Source organism: Pinus tabuliformis, chromosome X (assembly GCF_031772625.1).
Source record: "Pinus tabuliformis cultivar Carrire ecotype Pingquan chromosome X, CPIR1, whole genome shotgun sequence".
NCBI classification, from domain to species: Eukaryota; Viridiplantae; Streptophyta; class Pinopsida; order Pinales; family Pinaceae; genus Pinus; species Pinus tabuliformis.
Window position 1 is genome coordinate 1057840173 of NC_142308.1, and position 20922 is coordinate 1057861094.

Consider the following 20922-nt stretch of genomic DNA (forward strand, 5'->3'; position numbering starts at 1 on the left):
GAATTGGACTTCCAAAAGTAATGGACAAGGGGTTGGCCCCTTGTTCTCCACATAATAGACTTGTGGTGCTCCCAATGGCTATGAGGGCACACAAGTGACCTCATGGGTCTCCAAGTAAGTCGAAGATGCCTATAGACCATCTATAAGGGCTCAGATGATGGTACAAGTCCTAGGTCATCTGCCAAGTGCATGGTACATTGGTAGGGCAACAGTGACAAAGGTGAACCAGGTGCATCTTCCTTGTCCAATAGGTGAATCTCAAGCAATCGTTGAACATCTCTAGTGATCCATGGAGTGCCGTCTACTGCTGCGGAGGCCCATGGCTCTCAACACACCCTACATGTTCCAATGTAGCCCTTTGGAGGGTTAGTACCCCGTATAGGGAGACCAAACGCGGCATGGAGACCACCTGCAATCCGACATCAGATCCAATGCGTCCCTTAGCCATCTAGTACAACAAGTCATCAAGGTAATTGAGAAAAATAGCTTACAAACCATGGACAATAGGTGGGGACTTCATAATGGCATGCCCTTCTATAATGGGCTTTGGTATGTGCTAATGTCTCCAAGCTCCAAATGGAGTTAACCAAGTATCCCATTAGGTGGTTTCCACTTCTACAGAGGATAATATGTCCAAGGTACACCCTTTAAAAGGTGGTGGAATGTGATAAAAAGATGAATGGAGTAGGGAATGCAAAAGGGCAGCCTTGGGCCACATGCTGGGGTACAAGGGTAGCTAGTAAAAGGGAAGCCCACACTTGGGTATATAATGTATAGGAGGGAGCAATCATGGTACATGAGGTGCTTCAACCTTTATTTTTTCACTCTTCTTTATATGTCTTTTGCCTTCTTATGATTTTTTCTTTAATTAACTACTCGGGGCTCAAAGGGGCAAGAGAATGATGTGTTAGATATGGCAGTGGATACCCACTTTAAGGTAGGGCGGTTCATTGTTTAAAAATTCCTAACCCGAGAATTCCTACTGCAACATTGATGATATTTCTCTTGCTTGTTAGTTTTACATGAACAAGTTATTTGTAGTTTCCTACGACAAACATCGAAATACATACACTGCAGCATACACCAATTAAATTATATGCGGAAACAAGAAATTGAACAAAGAGAAATATACACACAAATGACAGTTGTTTTTGGGCAAATGTCCCCGGAAAAACCCAATGCGGGAAAACCGATGCAGCAAATTTGAGGGTTTTTATTATTAAGCCGAAGTATTTATGAATACAACTACTAGATGCCCTCCTGGCAATGGAGTTACAGGGAAAATCACTTAGTAGAAGAAACTGGTGAGATTACCTCACTCTACACTGCAAGTCCCTGCTAGTCCGGCAGTTGAACTGCGAGTTCCTCGGACCCCGACTACTTCTATGCTGCCCTTGCGTCAACCTCTAAGGCCTTGTGTCAGCTCAATTGGGAATCAATTTGCCATCAGAAGCCGTTTCCAGCCCTCTTGGCTCAGAAACGTCAGCTCCGTCATCTAATTCAGATCTCTGCGCTGGAAGCTGCTGCGCTGCTCTATTGGGGCCTGCGTGAGCCCTTCCTGGCTCTGCATCACCCTCTGTGCCCTCTGTGCTGCCTCCTCTCTATGTCTCTTTGCCTCTCTGCTGAGTATTCTTGGCTGTAATATCCCTTATCAGGGGTATCTCTCAAACATAAGCAAACTCCAACCAGAGATGGACTGGGAGGGCGTTTACCAGATATGTCGCTTCTGAAAAGAGGACGAGATCTAGAGGCTACCTGGCCCTTTCCAAACTTTGTCTAAGAGTATGGGAGAAAAACACACAAGTGGTATAGTAGCCGGGGAGCTCAAAGAGATAAAAAAAAAACAGTAGTGCAACATACAATAATGTATACATGGAATATAAGCAGATACTCGAGAAATGCAGAGAGAAATGCTAAGCCATTTTATTATGTTGAGTAATGGAAAGAGTACAAGAGGTGATCAGAAAGATAGCACCTCGACTTGCACAAGGCAAGTAAAGAAATACACTCAGAATGGTAAGGAAATGGCCTCTCTCTGAACTGCGTCCAAGTTGCTGGAGAACTGCTATGCTGCTGCTACTGTTGGAATCAAGTGAGGATTTGGGGCTGTTCTCCCCCCCTCTGAAAATGCTGAAACTCTGGAATCAACCTCTGCTCAATAAACCCAGAAAAGCCCAGAAAGTTTTTCTAAAATAGTTGACCCCCGAAAATCACCCCCTTGAGGATCTAAGCTATCCCTCAAGGCTTTGCACTGCCCCTGAAGAGAATCCTCCAAAACTCTACCCGAGACTCTGCCAAAATCCTCCAATATGCAAGGGCTGATCCCTTGCTCAATCTCCAAGCTCAAATCCTCCACATAAACCCAATCCAGAGCTCCTACCAAAAGAGATTGCGTCCTCCCCTCTCAAGACTGCGCAGTCATCAAAATGCTCAGTTCCTCCTCAACTCCAGAAATCGCTCCTCCTGCAAAGAACTGATGAAACTACCTTGCCCGAGCAGGCACTTGAAGTCCCCCGGGGCTAAGGGTGAGATCTCTGAACGGAGACACTCGATGCACTAAACAGTGCTGCAGATAGGCTAAACAGCTAGCGTGCTCTAAGTCGAAGTGACTAGTTCAAATGCAACCTAATCCCCAAATGAGGAGGCTCCTCTCTCCTTTATATTGTTGGGCTCTCTCAAAACCCTAAGGCCCACCTCCTCCAACGTAGCCTCTCTCTTGCCACATGCTCCTTCTCCATCTGCGCAGTCCCTCCAAGTGTCTACATGGGCCCACTTCTCTACGTGGTCCTTTGGCCCCCTTGGCTCCCCTTTTAAGTTACAACGTTGTGCTACTAGGGAGTGACTTTATTCAAAAAGTGAGTTATGTCCCCCTTTCTTCACCTTTTTATTTATAAATAACTATAGAAGGCAAAATTGAGCAAAATCGAATATTCCAATTAGCCATGGCTAATTAGAATTATTACAGTCTCCCCTGGCAAAATGTTGCTTGTCCTCAAGAAACTGAAGTGATGGATGCTGCAAAATTTTCTCACTCTCCCAAGTGGCATCCTCATTTGGTAAATTCTTCCACCTCACCAAGAATTCCCGGACCGTCCTGCTCTGCAGCTGCCTCTCCCTGGTATCAATAATAGCCTCTGGCTGCAACACCAAATGCCCCTCATCATCTGTGGGTGGTAGCTCATCTGTCACTGTCACCTGCTGCCCCAATGCCTTCTTCAGGTATGATACATGAAAAACATTATGAATCTTGTTGCCTTGGGGCAGCTCCAATTCATATGCAACTTGTCCAATCCCACGTATCACCTTGTATGGCCCATAAAAGTGGGGCTTGAGCTTCTCAGCTCCCTTCTGCTTTAGTGATGACTGTTGGTATGGCTCTAATCGTAGGTAGACCAACTCCCCTACCTCAAACTGTCTCTCCACCCTACCCCTATCAGCATACAGCTTCTGCTGGTTCTGCGTTGTATCCATATTATCCTTGAGAGTTCAAAGAATATCTTGACTGTCTTGGATCCAAATTTTGGCTCTCGGAGCCTTGCTAGCACCAAACATCACGTCAGCAAAAGATAAAGGATATATCCATACAAAGCATAGAATGGTCACATACCAATGGACATGTGATGTGTGGTGTTGTAGCAGTACTCCCCTAGATGCAGCCACTTCAGCCATGCTCACTGCTACCCACTGACATAGTTACACAAGTAGCCCTCTAGCCACTTGTTAACTATCTTTGTCTGCCCGTCTGTCTGTGGGTGATAACTGGTACTCAGTGTCAATTCTGTTCCCACCAACCGGAAAAGCTCCTGCCAAAACCCGCCCTTGAAACGGCTATCCTTGTCACTGATGATGGTCTTAGGAAGACCATGTAGCCTGAAGACCTCTTTGAGGAACAGCTCGGCCACCTGCACTGCTGTGTAGTGTGCGGATATGGCGAAAAAGTGTGCGTACTTTGTCAGTCGATCAACGACGACAAAGATACAATCCTTGCTCTGCACCATGGGCAACCCTGTGATGAAGTCCATTGAAATACACTCCCATTTCCCCTCCAGAATGGGAAGAGGCTGCAATAATCCTGTGGGATGGCTCATCTCCCTCTTGTTCCTCTGGCAAATATCACACTCTCGGATATGTTGGAGTATGTCCTCCTTGAGGCCCTTCCATGAGAACCTCTCTCTAATGGCCCTGTAGGTTTTGGTAAACCCCTGATGGCCAGCCAATGGTGAGTCATGTGATGCTTGAAGTATCTTCTTCTTGAGCTGAGATCCCTTAGTCAAGAAGATCCGGTCCCTATAGTAGATGTTCTCATCGACTACCCTGTACTTGTCATCTGCCACCTGCCCATCCAGAACCTCACATGCAAATCTGTCCTTGGAGTACTCTACTAAGATTCGAGCCCTCCAGTCTGTGTCCAAGCTCATAAGAGACAACATGGCTAGTCTACGTAAAAGGGCATCTGCTACCACATTGTTCTTACCCTTGACATACTCAATGTCAAAGTCATACGCTTGGATCTTACTGATCCACTTCTGCTGCCTCTCCTGCAGCTGTTTCTGCTCCAAAAAGAACCTGAGGCTGTTGTGATCAGTCTTCACCCTGAACCTGTTACCCACTAAATACTACCGGAATTTGGCCAATGCTTGCATAATGGCCAACATCTCCTTGTCGTATATAGAATACAACCTCTCATGCGGAAGGAGCTTCCGGCTCTCAAAGGCTATAGGGTGACCTCCCTGCATCAACACTGCGCCGATCCCCTCTCCCGACGCATCACAATCCAAAACAAATGGCTGTGAAAAATCCGGCAATGCAAGCACTGGGCAGCTGCTCATAACCTCCTTTAGCTTGTCAAAGGATCGCTGCGCTGTATCCGACCAACTGAATGCCCCCTTCCTCGTCAGATTTGTCAAGGGTGCAACAAGCTGTGAGAAACTCTTGGCGAACTTCCGGTAGTAAGTACAACTGCCAATGAATCCCCAAAGTTCTGTCACGTTCCTCGGCTCTGGCCAATCTCTGATGGCTCTGATCTTCTCCTCGTTGAATCTCACTCCATCCACCCCTATGATGTGTCCCAAGTACAACATCTTCGTCAACCCAAACTCACACTTGGAGAGCTTGGCATAGAACTACTGCTCCTTCAAGATGGGCAACACTGTCTCAATGTGCTGGAGATGCTCCTCCCAAGTCCTGCTGTAAATGAGAATATCATCAAAGAACACCAACACAAACTTCCTCAAGTGACTGCGGAAGATGTGATTCATGCAGGACTGGAATGTAGCTCGGGCGTTGGTTAGCCTGAAGGGCATCACCAAAAACTCAAAGTGCCCATAATGACACCTGAAGGCGGTCTTGGGAATGTCCTGCTCCCTCACGCGAATCTGATGGTACCCAGATCTCAAATCAATCTTTGAGAAGAACTGTGCTCCTCTCAACTCATCCATCAACTCATCGATCCTGGGTATGGGGTACCTGTTCTTCAGGGTCTTCTTGTTCAGGGCCCTGTAGTCAATGCACATCCTCAATGTGCTGTCCTTCTTCTTCACCAACACCACGGAAGAAGCAAAAGGACTCGTGCTCGGCCGAATGTGCCCAAGAGCCAGCAACTCCTGAATGGCCCGCTCAATCTCATCCTGATAGGCCTTGGGATGCCTATAGGGGGTAGTAATCACTGCTTGTATGCCCTGCTCAAGCTCAATGGTGTGCTCAAACCCCCGATCCGGTGGCTGTCCCGGCGGAATCTCCCCAAACACTGTGGCATACTGGTCAAGGATGGACTGTATCTTTGGGTGCACCGTCTGCCCTGTAGTCCCTGCCTCTGATGCACGCAGCTCCACTGCCCACTCTACGTCTCCCTTCTGGAAGACTGCCTCCATCCGATGAGCTGAAACAGTCTGAGGCGGATATGTGTGCTGTCCCCGTATCTTCTCACGCCTCCCTATCTTCTCATCATCCTTTCCATCGCTAGCGCCTTCCAATCTGTCGTGACCTTCCCTAGAGTAATAAGCCATTGAACACCCAGTATCATGTTGGTGTCTGGAATATTGACCACGAAAAAGTGGTCAGTTAGTGTGTAGGTGCCCATCGTCACTGATAACTCTGGGACATAACGAGCACACACCATGGTCTGATCTCCTGGGACCAAAACTGAAAAGCCATCGAAGCTCTCTGTCTGTATACCTCTCCGCTCAACCATCTGTGCATCGATGAAGTTGTGGGTTGCCCCACTGTCAACCAAAACTGATACTCGCTGGCCACGTACTGTCCCCCGTACGCGCAACGTCAAATACTTGGGAACTCCTCGCAATGCTGCAAGGGCCCCTCCGGTAGGTGCAAAAGCTGCACCACCTGCTGCTGGTGGTGGAGGTGGCAAAGGATCCTGCGCGGCATGACTATCTCCTGCCTCCACATCATCCTCCTCATCCTCTTCCCCGCTGCTCTCGGAGAAGACCTCAATAAAATGTGCTTTGCCAGTAGCACATCTATGTCCCGGTGCCCACGACTCCTGACAAGTAAAGCACAACCGCTTCTTCTTCAGCTCCCTCCTGGCATCATCATCAATCTGTGCTCGTCCTGGATTCCCCTTTGGAGGTGGAATCCTCACATCCTTCCCCTTAGGCTAGAAAGCCTGTCTCTGGGGGTGAGATGTTCGGGTCCTAGGTAAGGCATCCTGTAAGTCCCGGGTCCTGCTAATAGCATCCTGGACTGTGGCTGGTTTAGTGGATCTGACTAGACCCCGAAGTGGCTTTGCTAACCCCTCAACAAACATGTAGATCCTCCGTGCCGTGGATAGATCTGGCACCATCACTGAAACCCTTAAGAAGTCTACAATGTAGGTCTCTGGGTTCCCGATCTGTTTAAGCCTCGTCAGCTCAACAAAGTGTTGTTCAGGATCCCTCTGGTCAAACCTCTCTATCAATCTCCTGGTGAACTCGGCATATGTCGTCACTGTGGTGTCCGAGTCTAACCATCCCATGGAACCACCAGTCCTAGACCTCACCATCCAAATGTAATGTCGCCACCTTGATAATGTCGGTATCCTCTGTGATGGTCGTGGGGTCTACTATCCCGCTGGAGCTGAACAAAGTCTCTGAATGAGAGAGCATCCCTGAACTCCTGCCCATAGGCCTGGTACTTTGCAAAATAATCGCCCATATGACCGGGCTCTGCCTCCTGCTGGGCTTCGACCCCCGTGTCTGCTCCTAGGAAAGTGGGCATGGTAGAGCATGTAGGGCATGTGAGGCCATCTGCTGAGTAGTATCACGCTGAGTGGCACCCTGCTCTGGAAAATGGTGGGATGTACCCGATCCCTCACCAACCTGGAAAACCCGTGGGTTCTCACGCTGTCTAGCCTCCACCGCCGTGAATCTCTGCCCCATCACCTCAATCTGCCTCGACAGATCCTGCACTGATTTGAGGAGCATGTCTGCAAATCTCTTCCCATCCTCATTTGCCATCGGATCCTCCTGCTCTGCGTCCACCACAGGCTCCTCCTGTTTTGTGTTCACCACAGGCTCCTCCTGTTCTGTGTCCACCACCCAAACACAGTCTCCCTCTCTGTAGGTGTTCTCCAACCTACGCTCAATATCTCTGTATTTCCTACCTCTGTAACAGATGTAGGGCTTCTCCCTCGGTGTCATAGACTGCTAGCTCCACAGGCTGAGCCAGATCTATGCTCTGATACCACTGTAATATCCCTTATCAGGGGTATCCCTCAAACACAAGAAAACTCCAACCAGAGATGGACTGGGAGGGCGTTTACCAGATATGTCGCCTCTGAAAAGAGGACGAGATCTGGAGGCTACCTGGCCCTTTCTAGACTCTATCTAAGAGTATGGGAGAAAAACACACAAGTGGTATAGTAGCCGGGGAGCTCAAAGAGATAAAAAAAAATAATAGTAGTGCAACATACAATAATGTATACATGGAATATAAGCAGATACTCGAGAAATGCAGAGAGAAATGCTAAGCCATTTTATTATGCTGAGTAATGGAAAGAGTACAAGAGGTGATCAGAAAGATAGTACCTCGACTTGCACATGGCAAGTGAAGAAATACACTCAAAATGGTAAGGAAATGGCCTCTCTCTGAACTGCGTCCAAGCTGCTGGAGAACTACTGTGCTATTGCTACTGTTGGAATCAAGTGAGGATTTGGGGCTATTCCCCCCTCAGAAAATGCTGAAACTCTGGAATCAATCTCTACTCAATAAACCCAGAAAAGCCCAGAAAGATTTTCTAAAATAGCTGAGCCCCGAAAATCACCCCCTTGAGGATCTACGCTATCCCTCAAGGCTCTGCGCTGCCCTTGAAGAGAATCCTCCAAAACTCTACTCGAGACTCTGCCGAAATCCTCCAATATGCAAGGGTTGATCTCTTGCTCAATCTCTAAGCTCAAATCCTCCACATAAACCCAATCCGGAGTTCCTACCAAAAGAGACTGCGTCATCCCCTCTCAAGACTGCACAGTCATCAAAATGCTCAGTTCCTCCTCAACTCCAGAAATCGTTCCTCCTGCAAAATACTGATGAAATTACCTTGCCCGAGCAGGCACTCGAAGTCCCCCCGGGCTAAGGGTGAGATCTCCGAACGGAGACACTCGATGCACTAAACAGTACTGCAGACAGGCTAAACAGCTAGCGTGCTCTAAGTCGAAGTGACTAGCTCAAATGCAACCTAATCGCCAAATGAGGAGGCTCCTCTCTCCTTTATAGTGTTGGGCTCTCTCAAAACCCTAAGGCCCACCTCCTCCAACGTAGCCTCTCTCTTGCCACGTGCTCCTTCTTCATCTGCGCAATCCCTCCAAGTGTCTACGTGGGCCCCCTTCTCTACATGGTCCTTTGGCCCCCTTGGCTTCCCTTTTAAGTTACAACGTTGTGCTACTAGGGAGTGACTTTATTCAAAAAGTGAGTTATGTCCCCCTTTCCTCACCTTTTTATTTATAAATAACTATAGAAGGCAAAATTGAGTAAACTCGAATATTCCAATTAGCCATGGCTAATTAGGAATATTACATTGGCTCTGGAGAAGATCCTCTAGCCAAAACTCCCTCTGACCCTCTCTGCAAAAGCTCACTATCGAAATTCTCTCGGTAGCTTCTCTGCTTTAGAAAATTGAACTTTTGAACTCACTTTGTGTGTCTTCCAAATGACCCTCAAGCTTCCTTAAATAATCTTCTCGTTGATAATCAACGACCCATATTAGAAGCTAATGAATGGCTAAGATCATTTCTGCTTGATCCTCATCTTCTTCTAGAAGTTACACCCACGGTTAGATTAATACCTATTAATTATTTTAATTTCCTAAGTTTAGACTTAGGATCCCATTAAAAATATTTAATTATTTTAATAAAACTGTCTTAAGGTGGAGTTTCCCAAAACGCTTTCTGGGTTCTTTTGAATACATGTGCCGAAGCCTCTCTGCAAAATTTGAGACTTAGAGCACATCCGATGCTACCAGAAATCAACACTCCCTCTTAGCGAGGAATGTGCTTTAGCAATGCAACCTGTTGAAGCATCACCTTGTTCTGTAACATCTCCCTTTGCACTGCTAATGTCTGACAAGATGTCCACCAAACACTGTGCAACTGTTGCATCTGTATTGCTGCTTACCCTGCCACTGTGAACAGTGCATTCGTACTGCAACTCCCTCTGAATTTCTGCATCTGTGTGGTTGCTGGCATTGCCACTGGCAACTGCACCTGCACTGCAAACTGCTGTTGCTACTACATCAGCAACGAAAAAACATCCCAAATTACTGAACTAACTGTGTTCACTATGATAGCATGTGAATGCTGGAGCTTGACTGCTGCTAGTCTTTGCGCTGACCCTCTGAATCTTCTGTGTTGTTGCTGACCTCTGCTCTGTGCCATCTGCACTGCTTCCGACTCTGCTCTTCATTGTTCAGTCTCTGGCGCTCCTTGCCACTGCAACTGTTTCTCCGACACTCCTAGGCACCATTTGACACCAGTCCATCCTCCTACCACAAAACTGGGCTCCCGTAGCAAGGTATTGATCCAAGAGGGGGGCTCCTCAAGGATCCGACCCATCTGTAGCTATTTCAAGCTACAACTCCAAATCAGCCCACCTCCCTCCTGGAGGTATCTCGACTGTCATGGCGAACTCCTCCTCCTTGATCTTCATGGTTGCAGCCTTCGGATCGTGCTTCTTATCTTTGTCCTTCTTCCTGAGAGGACACTGTGTTGCGTAGTGACCCATCTCACCACACCTGAAGCACTTTATCTTCGAGACGTCCTTCTTACATCTCTGTTGATCTTGCTGCCCCTTCGATGCAAGGGTTGCATTCTCCTCCTCCTCCATGGGCTTCGACCCATTGCTGCTGCTTCTGTCAAGCTTACACTTGACTAGATCTCTCCTTAGCTCCTCTTGCTTAAGAGTTGCCCACATCTCATCCTAATTCGACATAGTCGCCCTGCCCAGGATACTCTGGACAAAGACTTGCCATTCATCTGAGACAAAATTGAGGGCCAATCTAACCAACTCAGAATCTTGAGGTGTAGACCCCACAACTGACAACTCATCTTGGGTCTCCTGAAGGTTCGTGAGGAACGGATCCACGCGCTTCCCCCTCTACATTTGTGAAGATCTCAGTTTCTGCTCTAAGTACATCTTCCGCTGCTTAGAAGATCTCTGATACAACGTAGACAATGAATCCCACATCTCATTAGCAATCCCTCTACTAGCGATGTGACAGATTACATGATCCTTTACTCTATCGAGGATCATTCTCTTTGCCTTCACCATTTCTGCCTTGTACTTCTTCAGCAGATCTGCATCTGCAGGCACAACCACCATGTTGTCGACATATGTCTTGAGAGCATGTTCATTTAGAAGGAATGGCATTCTTGCCTTCCAGATGACGTAGTTGGATGCCCCATCCAACCTGTCCTGATCTCTCAAGCCATTGGTTTCCAATTCTGCCACGAAACCTGTCGAACTGTTCCTCTTTGCTTCTTGCTGTTGCTGCTCAGCCAATAAGAAAACATACTTCTTGGCAGGAAGTCTTCTAAGGAAAAATTCCCTCACAGTGCTTCTCTTCTTTTCTGACATCTTTCTGCCCAGCAAAACAACTTGTAGAAAAGCTGCGTCCAACCAGCTCTTCCTCATGCTGAGGCTTCAGTGTTGCTCCCTCTGCCACGGCAAGATTTCGATTTGGAAGCCCTTCTCTCTATCGACTCACTCAGAGAGAGACTACCTTGAAATTCAGCCCTCTGGCTAGGACTGTGCAAACCTCTCTGGGGATTCGAACTACTGCCACCTACAGCTTTTTCGACCTCCTTTTTTGCTCAGCGCTGGGTTCTCTGACACTGTTCTTCTTGCTTCACCTGCACTCGCTCTGATACCATGTGAAAATTCCTTAAACCCGGGAATTCCTACTACAACATTGATGATATTTCTCCTACTTGTTAGATTTACATGAACAAGTTATTTGCAGTTTCCTACGACAAACATTGAAATACATACACTGCAACCTACACCAATTAAATAAATTATATGCCGAAACAAGAAACTGAACAATAGAAAGATACACACAAATGACACAGTTGTTTTTGGACAAATGTCCCCGAAAAAACCCAATGCGGGAAAACCGGTGCAACAGATCTAAGGGTTTTTATTATTAAGCTGAAGTATTTCTGAATGCAACTACTGGATGCCCTCCTAGCAATCCAGTTACAGAGAAAATCACTTAGCAGTGGAAACTGGTGAGATTAACTCACTCTACACTGCAAGTCCTAGCTGATCCGGAAGTTGAACTATGCATTCCCTGGCTATTACTGCGCTGCCCCTGTTTGGGTCCTGCGTTAGCTCAACTGGGAATTGATTTTCCTCAGAAGCCTTTTCATCCCTCTCGGCTCAGAAACGTCAGCTCCCTCATCTAATTCAGAGCTCTACGTGGGGCCTACCTGAGTCCTTCCTAGCTCTGCGTCATCATCTTTGCTCTTTGCGCTGCCTCCTTTGTGTGTCTCTCTGCCTCTCTGCTGAGCATTCTTGGCTCTGGAGAAGATCCTCCAGCTAAAACTCCCTCTGCCCCTCTCTGCAAAAGCTCACTATCGAAATTCTCCCGACAATTGCTCTGCTAGCCGTATGTTGACCTAGTGGAGGAATGTGGACCCACATGGGAGAAATGATGAATCGGGTTATAATGAGTTGCAAGGGGGCAATATATGTGGATGAGGGAGTGGGACCTCGCAACCAAAATCAGGGTTTCCCATGAAATACCATCCCTAAAGCCAAATGGTCAATAAAAGAGATCCCACAGGACTAGAATCCAAGGTTAACATCCAAAGGGGTCTAGGGGGACAAGTGCACAGACCTAACCCATTCTTTCCGCCGAATCCCCCCATTAATCCATCCCCAGGAGTGTCCATGATAAGAAAACTACAATACTCAATTACCAAATGACAAGGCATATCTTTAGGTTTGGGAGGCCCACCTTCAAGCATACGATCATGGTAGATGGGTGAGGGACCACATGGCTGGCTTAGGTGGTAGAGAAATGGCACAATGAGCTAGTTGGTGGCTGCAAGGGGCTGCTAGCTACCGGCTGAGGACCATCTTGGAGAAAAATATTTCTCCTATGGATATCACTCACAAAATGGTGGGTAACATGGCCCAAGTCTTAAGTCATTTGAAGGACAACTTGTCATCAAACTAGGCCATTAGGCCTAAGGGTTTGCCTCTTTCCTTCCTACTTTTCCTCTTTGTTTTGCTACAACCATTTAATGCAGTCATATAATTCAAATTAACTTATTAAAATTGAATAAAAAATCTCATAATAATTACTCAATCTAATTAGCTAATCATTGGAGCTATTGTGGCATTAATAATTTGGCACCTTGTAGGTTTCTGAAGGACTATATCGTTGATTTTCTGAATTGTTTCAAGTCTGAGATACATCACTTTGAGGTCTGATATGAACATAATAAGTCTGATATATAATTTCTAAGCAGTCTCATAATCATTGGTAATCATTGGAAAGTTGAATGCATAAATTTTCTTGCTTATTTTCGGCACATAATAAGTCTGATATATAATTTCTAAGCAGTCTCATAATCATTGGTAATCATTGGAAAGTTGAATGCATAAATTATCTTGCTTATTTTCGGCATTGAACATTGTCTTTTGACTGCTGATATAAAATTGCAGATGCCTGAATACAAGGTCACAGTAGTGATAAAACACTTATAGTCTCTAAATTTGGCTAATAAGCTCTCATAATTCATAGTCATTAATGGTTGATGTGATTTGGCTTCAATTCTAGTCATTGACATCTAGGTTAACCCTTTTCACACACAAGTTCTTTAATCAAGTTAATAAGTGTTTGATTTAATTGGCTAAATTTCTCTAAGTGACATTGTGGATTAATGTTCTAAATCTCTTACTATTGGATACGTAGATACATTGCTCATTGGTAAATTGGATATCTCTTGTAGATCTCATAATCAAGTTTAATCATAAGAGATAAGAGAATCTAATTGTGTATCAAATTGACATATTGGTTGTTCATTGATTTTAAAGAAGTTGCTAATTGTATCAAAGTAGCATTGATATTGTCTATTAGTATTACTTGTCACATTTTCTGGCACCGTTAAGCTTAAGCACTTTCTATTGTGGTTGAGATTGTCTTTTGTTTAAGTATTTCATCGTTCATAATTAAAAGATCAATGTAATTGAATACTTAAGTAATTACGTGATCTCACCTTAAGAGCACTTATCCATCTCTTGCCCTTGCATAATAAAGATTAGTATCTTACATTAATTAATTTACTTCCAAGCATAAGCTTGGTCGATAGAAATATAGGCCCACCTCTCTCATCTGGCTTGAGGAGTCTAGAAAATCTTTAGTGGTTAATACGGTGACCTTGCAGTTGTCAGAGCCACAATCTCTGCAATGTCAGAGGTGTAAGGTGATTAGAACCTCAGGGGAGGTATCGTTAACCAAGCCTCAGCTTGCTTCCCCCAGGTTTCTCTCTCACAACCTACTCTAGAAACTAGCTTCAAAACGGTTAAGGGAGAGGACACACTTAGAATAGGTATATAACCTAAAATTAACCAAGATTATGCATTTCACCTAGTTTGTAGGATTTGCATTTCATATAGGATAGTGGAGCATCCTCAAGCAACAACTGTTCATCTGGTTACTTGGCAATTAATTGTAAAAGAATGTATTTGACTCCATTTAAGGCACTGGTCTTCCAAGTTAAATCTAATCTAATCTTTAAAGAACTTGCTAATTCAACCAAGTGGCTAGGCTATTTAGTTCTGTCTCCCGGACTTGTTGGTTGCCAACAAGTCTACCATCTTCACATTTCATACGGAGTACCCCCATAGCTTGTAGGGAGATAGCTAGAACAGAGAGGGTGGGTCGGTTGCCAACAAGTCTCTCATATTCACATTTCATAGGGACTACCCCCCATAGCTTGTTGTATGGAGATAGCTAGAACGGAGAGGGCGGGGATCAAAGTGACAACCCCCGCCTTGAGTCGTTGTCGCATTTGAGGTGTACAATTCGGGCGACAACAAGACGAATATTGAAATTTATCAGCATGAGTGAAAGTTGAGTGAATGTATTTTTATTCTGGAAAGACACTTTATATTTTCATAATGTATAATTGAAGATTTTCTATTTTAAATGGTTTTAGATTATTTTGGAATTTTTTGTTGTTGATGCTAAAGCTAATAGTGAGAGGAACTAAAGAGAGCATGAACAGTAGAAAAAATAAAATAACTCATTATGGAAACTGGTTTAGGAGGCTATAGAAAATGAAAAAACATGTTTTGTTCTTTCGTCAAAAGCTTAAATTACTTTGGAGGGCTTTGGAGTCCAATCACTTTGTTAGGGAATGCCTTGTTTTCATTAGAGAGGTGAATTTGTCCATGAGATGGAAAAATTCCATACATATACACTTGAGGATAAATTTGTTCTTTATGTAATTAGAAGGTTTCCTGAATACTATGACGTGTTTTAGAAGCAAAGTTTGAATCTTTAGTAATCATAAAGGGTTTTTGAGAAAGGTTATGACGTGTTTTAGAAGCAAAGTTTGAATCGTTAATAATCATAAAGGGTTTTTGAGAAAGGTTACAATCCAAATTGTTGAATAGTGTACATCTTATTATTGATGTTTAATTTACTAGTATAAGTGTGGTGAAAACTGTAGGCTACTTAGAGTGTGTACTATTTCTCAATGAGACAATTTTAAACAAATAATTTGGTGTTATTGCACACAATGTTTATTTATCAATAGTTTTATGGCTCAATTTAAACTCATTATGCTAAAAAACAGAACAATTTGCACATGCATTATATAAATTGTGTTATTGCACACAATATTTATCAATAGTTTTATGGCTCAATTTAAATTCATTATGCTAAAAAATAGAACAATTTGTGCATGCATTATTTATTTATTTAAATAACTTTGGACATCATATGCTATTGTAGTTTGTCTCTTCTAAGAGAGCGTTATGACTTGTTTTAGGTTGGATGGCTAAATAAGGAGATTGGAGAAGTTTGGCCCTTCTTGGGAAAGGTAAAAGCATTAATTTATTTTTTATAGATGCCTATTTATGTGGTTTTTAATATTAGATGCATTATCATATGTTGAGATATCTTTATATGCATAGTAATTTGAAATTGGAGTAAAATAATGCCACTTGAGTCTATGGACTATTGTTTTGGTAGCAAGTTGGACTAAAATGTTAAAACATTGTTAGTATTAGTAATTTAGTATCAAGTGTTTGATATTAAATACATGATACAATGCAAATAAAAAGACTAATGTTGATGAGTTCTATATTGTTGAACTAAAATAACACCATAACACCATGTCTAAACTTGTCCAGGCAAAAATTAGTTATAAAACATCAATAATCAACTTTATGATTTATGTGCCAAAGACTTGCAATGGTTTGTGCATCATTAGGTTCATGGAAATGTCTTAACATATCAGGGGGATAAAGCATTAAAAAGACCAACTTCTTCATCAATGATTGCAATGCACCGAAAATTTGACATTTCTCTCACACACATGCATCATTTAGGCTTATAGTATAGTGTGTTTGATCATTAAAAAGACCCATCTTCTTCCTCAATGATTGCAATACACCAAAAAATTGACATTTCTCTCACACACATGCATCATTTAGGCTTATGGTATAGTGTGTTTGATCACTCTTTTAGGTTATTTCTATGGTATGTAGAGGACTATAACCCATTTATAATTTAAATTGTCCATAGATAATTGCCAATATATGCTTCATTAGCTTTAGATAATATATTTGTAGCTTGAAATGTCAAACATGGTTATAGATCACTTCAAAACCACCTCATACCTCATTTAGTTTAAGCTAGCAATATTAGCAAAGAAAAATTTGATGCCCAAACCAAAATCTTTGTTGATGTTTTTGTAGTTTGTAGCGTCGGGAAGACATGCTCCGGTCATACTGATTTGACTAGGATCGAATGATATATTCAACCACGGGGCCATTTTGATTTGGCTAGGGTGAATGGCTCGGGGAAGTCTTTCTCCTATTACCCCTAGTGTTTGGCTTGGGGACATTGGCCCATGATACTCACATTCCCTACTCTAGGATGGAGTGATCTAGTTTTTATAGAGTAGGGTTGATTTCTTTACTTAATGGTGTTTTTCACCCGCTAGTGGAATAAACAATTCTAGTCTAATATTGAGTTGAAATGTAGGCTCAATAAGTGAAGGGGTTTCTTGTGATGAGGGGCTTCTTATTGGTTCTCCACTCAATATTGGAGCTCTATATAAATAGACGTGCATGTGAGGAGAGACTCATCAACATAGGAAGCTCATTCATCTTTTCTAGTGGAGGAGAAATTCAACTAAAGAGAAATTTGTTCATCTTTTATATTTTCTTCATCATTCCGTCTCTCTCTTGGAGGAAGAACATGTGAAGGATTTGACCGAGTTTGACCTGGTTGCACGTGCAAGGATTGATTGACTTTGACTAGCATTGTCTGAGTTGACTTTTGGTAGTTTGACCAGTTTTAACCAACAACAGTGTTTGCCTAGGTTTGACTAGTGATATCTCTTCAACCAGTGGTCGATAGCCCCTAATAACCAACAATATAGCTGATATATTGTGCCATTTCATCTCCACTCACTGCATTAGTCATATGTCCCCTCACCCATCTGTCGAGAGCATATGTTAGAAGGTGGGTAATCCAACCAAAAAGAGATGTTTTTCATTGTGCAATTAGGTGCTTATGCTTGTTTTTCCTTAAGCATTTTGAGCATGGATTATTGGGTGACTTGGAAGAAGGAAGGGCTTTAACTGTGGTTTTCTTTCCTCACCTGAAATGAGGGGTTAACCCTCAATCATAGTCCCATGGGATATCCCCTATTGACCTATGGTTTCAAGAAGGGCGCTACTTGGGAAACCCCAATTTTGGTAGTGTGGTCCCATTTCCCCGTTCCACATTTTTCACTCCCCTCTACACATTACAAGTCCTATTTCAACATATTCTCTCTCCGGGTCCACAAGGCACTGGCAAACCCCCTCCCCTTGTCCACATGTTTGGGTTGGGCTTGGAAATGTTGGCCTGGAGGTTGATGCAACTGAAGGAACATTATTGGAGGAACGACTGAAGGAGCATGCATAGAGAGAAATATAATGCCGATGGAGCAAATATCCGATGAACTGGGAGGCTTTGATGGAGTCATTTCTTATGTTAAAAGCATATCATGGCCACAAGCAAGAAACAAAAGAAAAGAATATTGTAAAATGCAAAAGATGGCTGAGACATTTAATATAGCATGTGGGAAAAAGCCAAACATGAGCTCTACCCCTTATCATTATGGCCATCACCCTTGTTACTAGGGCCCATAAGTTCCTCCACATCATTAAGGAATCCATCCACGTCCCAACACTTGGTTGGCGATGAACTGCCCCACCTTAAGGTGGTTATAACTACTTTATATCAGACACAACATGCTCTTATTCCTTGGATCCTCAAGCAGTAATACTAAGAAAATCAAGAAAAGACAAAAGGAAAATAAAGAAGGGTGGAAAAACGAAGGTCGGGGTAACACATATATCCATGATTTCTTCCTCCTACATCTATACACCCAATATGTGGACATCCCTCATCATTATCATGACATTTGGCCTTGAGACCCTCCGTCCCCATCCATTCATCATCATTCACATGAAACCTATCAATTGAAGGACATACTAGGGATCTGTCTTTCCCCTTAGGGGTTGGGAACACCAAATAGGGTTGTTTATTAGCCACTCCTACCTAGGGAGGTAACACACTATTATGAGTTTAGAGTCCCAAATTTGGGAGGGAAGCCCAATATGAAGTCTCAATGTGCCCTTGATTAACATGTTTGGTTCACTTAGATGCACTAATGAATTATTGTACCTAAGGGTGAGGACGCAACACTGGACATTATATATAATTGGCAGGTGGGTTCATCATGGGTTGGGCAACTTAATTAGGGCCCAAGTCCACTAGAGGATGATATTGACACCCCCAAGTGAAGCGTTGAGAGCCGTGGGACTCCCATCATGTGCAAAGTATCATTTCACGCCATGGGCACCTTCAACACCTTAGCAGTCTGCTCATTGCCCCACCTTATTCGAAAGATGATGCACTTGGACCAGTGTGCCCCGATTGGCCTAGCATTCACCATATGGCATGGTCACTGGTCCAAGGCCTAGAGGAGGTTCGTCTCACCCCTTTGAGACATGGGAGGGGAAGTAACATCGTCAAAGACCTCAATACTGGAGCATTATAGGCTATTCTATCATGAAGAGACCCATGAGATCAATTTTGGTGCCCCAAACACAAATTGGGGCCCCACATGATGATTTGCATGGAGAGTTAGGGGCCATCCCCTAGTTCGAGATTTATGGAGCCCTCTTGCACATTTTGGCACAAAGAGGACTCAGCGTGGCTCTCCAACGACCCTACATCGGCATGAAATCACCATTTCAGCTTGCATTTGGATGGCTAATTCATATTTTGTAAAAGCTACTTGGTAAACTTGTGACCAAGGGATGTATCTTGCCCAATTTTATAATGTTGAGGGGCTTAGGCTAATAATTTGACGTAGTAGGACTCATATAAATAGAACTTGACTTCATTTGTATTGGATCATCATCATACTTTGGATTAGTCTTTTTGATATAATTTTGCACTTGTTTCTTTGGGTATTGGAGATAATGTTGATGCATTTCGATATATGGAAGCTAGTTTGAATTCTTCTTTGGAGCCATTTCTTGGATTTTTGGATGGATATATTGCATGTCATCTTGTAAGTGCCTCATGTTGATGGAATTTTTCTCTTGAATTTGTTTAATGTATGGAATTATTGCTCCAGAATTATGAATATGCTAAAATTGTGCCCTAATTATTGAAAATTAATTTTGGAAGGCTTTCTGCTAGAGTATTGCATATGGTATTCAATGTATGGCATGTAATGAATGTTCCTAGTGGAAGAAAATCTTTTAACTATCCATGAAACTCCATTATCTCTTGAAGTGGGTAAATGCTTAAACGTGGTACCTATGGCATCATTTTTGAGCCTCCTTAAGGACGATCTAGTTTATCTGAAACGTCCTAAGACTCCATATGCCCAAAGGACAAGGCACTAATCCAAGTCCTTGGTGGTCATCTCTACTTTTCTTCCATAATTTTTCCTCTTAAAATTCGGTCCTTTTAATGCTAGGGTGAAAATCTAGGGCTTGCAGCGAAATTTTAGGGAGGATATTTTTTGGGAATTTGAGAGCCTAAACATCAAGATTAGGGTCTAGGCTACCTATACTCCAAGTTTGGTGGGCATCCGCTCAAGTTTCATCCACAAAATCTCTTGCCCTAGGTATTTCTCCAAGAGGGAAACGTTAGGTTCTTCTCCCTCAAATTGAGGAGTTCCTTGAAGGCTGTATGAGCTTAGTATTCATTGAAGTAAATGATAAGAAGCGTTTCCTCTCGAGCCTTGACCTTTTGAGTACCTATCACCATAAAAAAACCACAAAACCCTATGTCTTGTGCCTTCTTTTATAAGGATTTTCTTAGAGGGCGATTTGCTTCTTTGAAGCCTTGTACCTTTATCGAGCCTCTCTTTTGAATGAGCTCTAGCTTGATCACTTCGTGCTGTAAACCCTAGAATATTTATTATAGGTGATCATAATCATACTGGATTCCTCCCATCAGTGAAGGTCCGTAAGGGGCGGGGGACCTTGGCTCTGGTGATAGTGGGCCATTGTCCCATTGTTAGCACTTAGTCTAGCTCCTTGTCTTGTAGGGTTTCCTTCTACAAGGCATGTTCAATTTTGTGGTAACATTTTGGCACCCTTGCTGAGGAAGAAGCATGCCTACTTTATGAAATATTCACCTTCTTCCTTAATGGTCATATAGATTCTTATCTGGTAACTCCATTAGAAGAACTCAAAGTCAATGCTTGTAGGGTGAAGTAAGCATCTCTCGAGGCATTTTGAATTCACCCAGGAGACTCCTACATGATTGATATGTGTAACCTAATATAATGTCATACCTTGATGAAATCCTTGCCTTGGACATCGCTACCATTCATGGGTACCCGAATCATGTGATCTTCAACACGATACTTATGGTGCCCAAGTTTGATGGTGATCCATCTTTCGCAATTCATCATGTGGCAAGATTTGATACATATACCTCAAAAGCTAATGTGGTTCATCGAGATGTTCTCATAATGTTGTTCATAAGGTCCCTCCAAGGTCATGATTCATGGATATATAATTGCAAGCCTAGGAGTATTTCATCAATTGAAGCACTCCTTGATAAATTTCTGGAGCATTCTCATACTAGGGACTAGGTTTACTGTTAAAATTGGCAACTAGGGCCAAACTCCATGTGGGTCTTCGTATTTACGGCAACTGATATTTTTCGTGGAT

The 20922-nt window shown here is 43.4% G+C and overlaps 1 protein-coding gene across 1 annotated transcript in view; it reads left to right on the forward strand.

Moving 5' to 3' along the window:
- Positions 1-20922, forward strand: part of LOC149143462 (synaptotagmin-5-like) — a 276493-nt gene that overhangs the window by 65760 nt on the left and 189811 nt on the right. The window contains exon 3 of the mRNA XM_089448796.1: positions 15492-15542. Within this exon, the coding sequence (XP_089304922.1) occupies positions 15492-15542 (51 nt within the window). The remainder of the gene's footprint in view (positions 1-15491; positions 15543-20922) is intronic.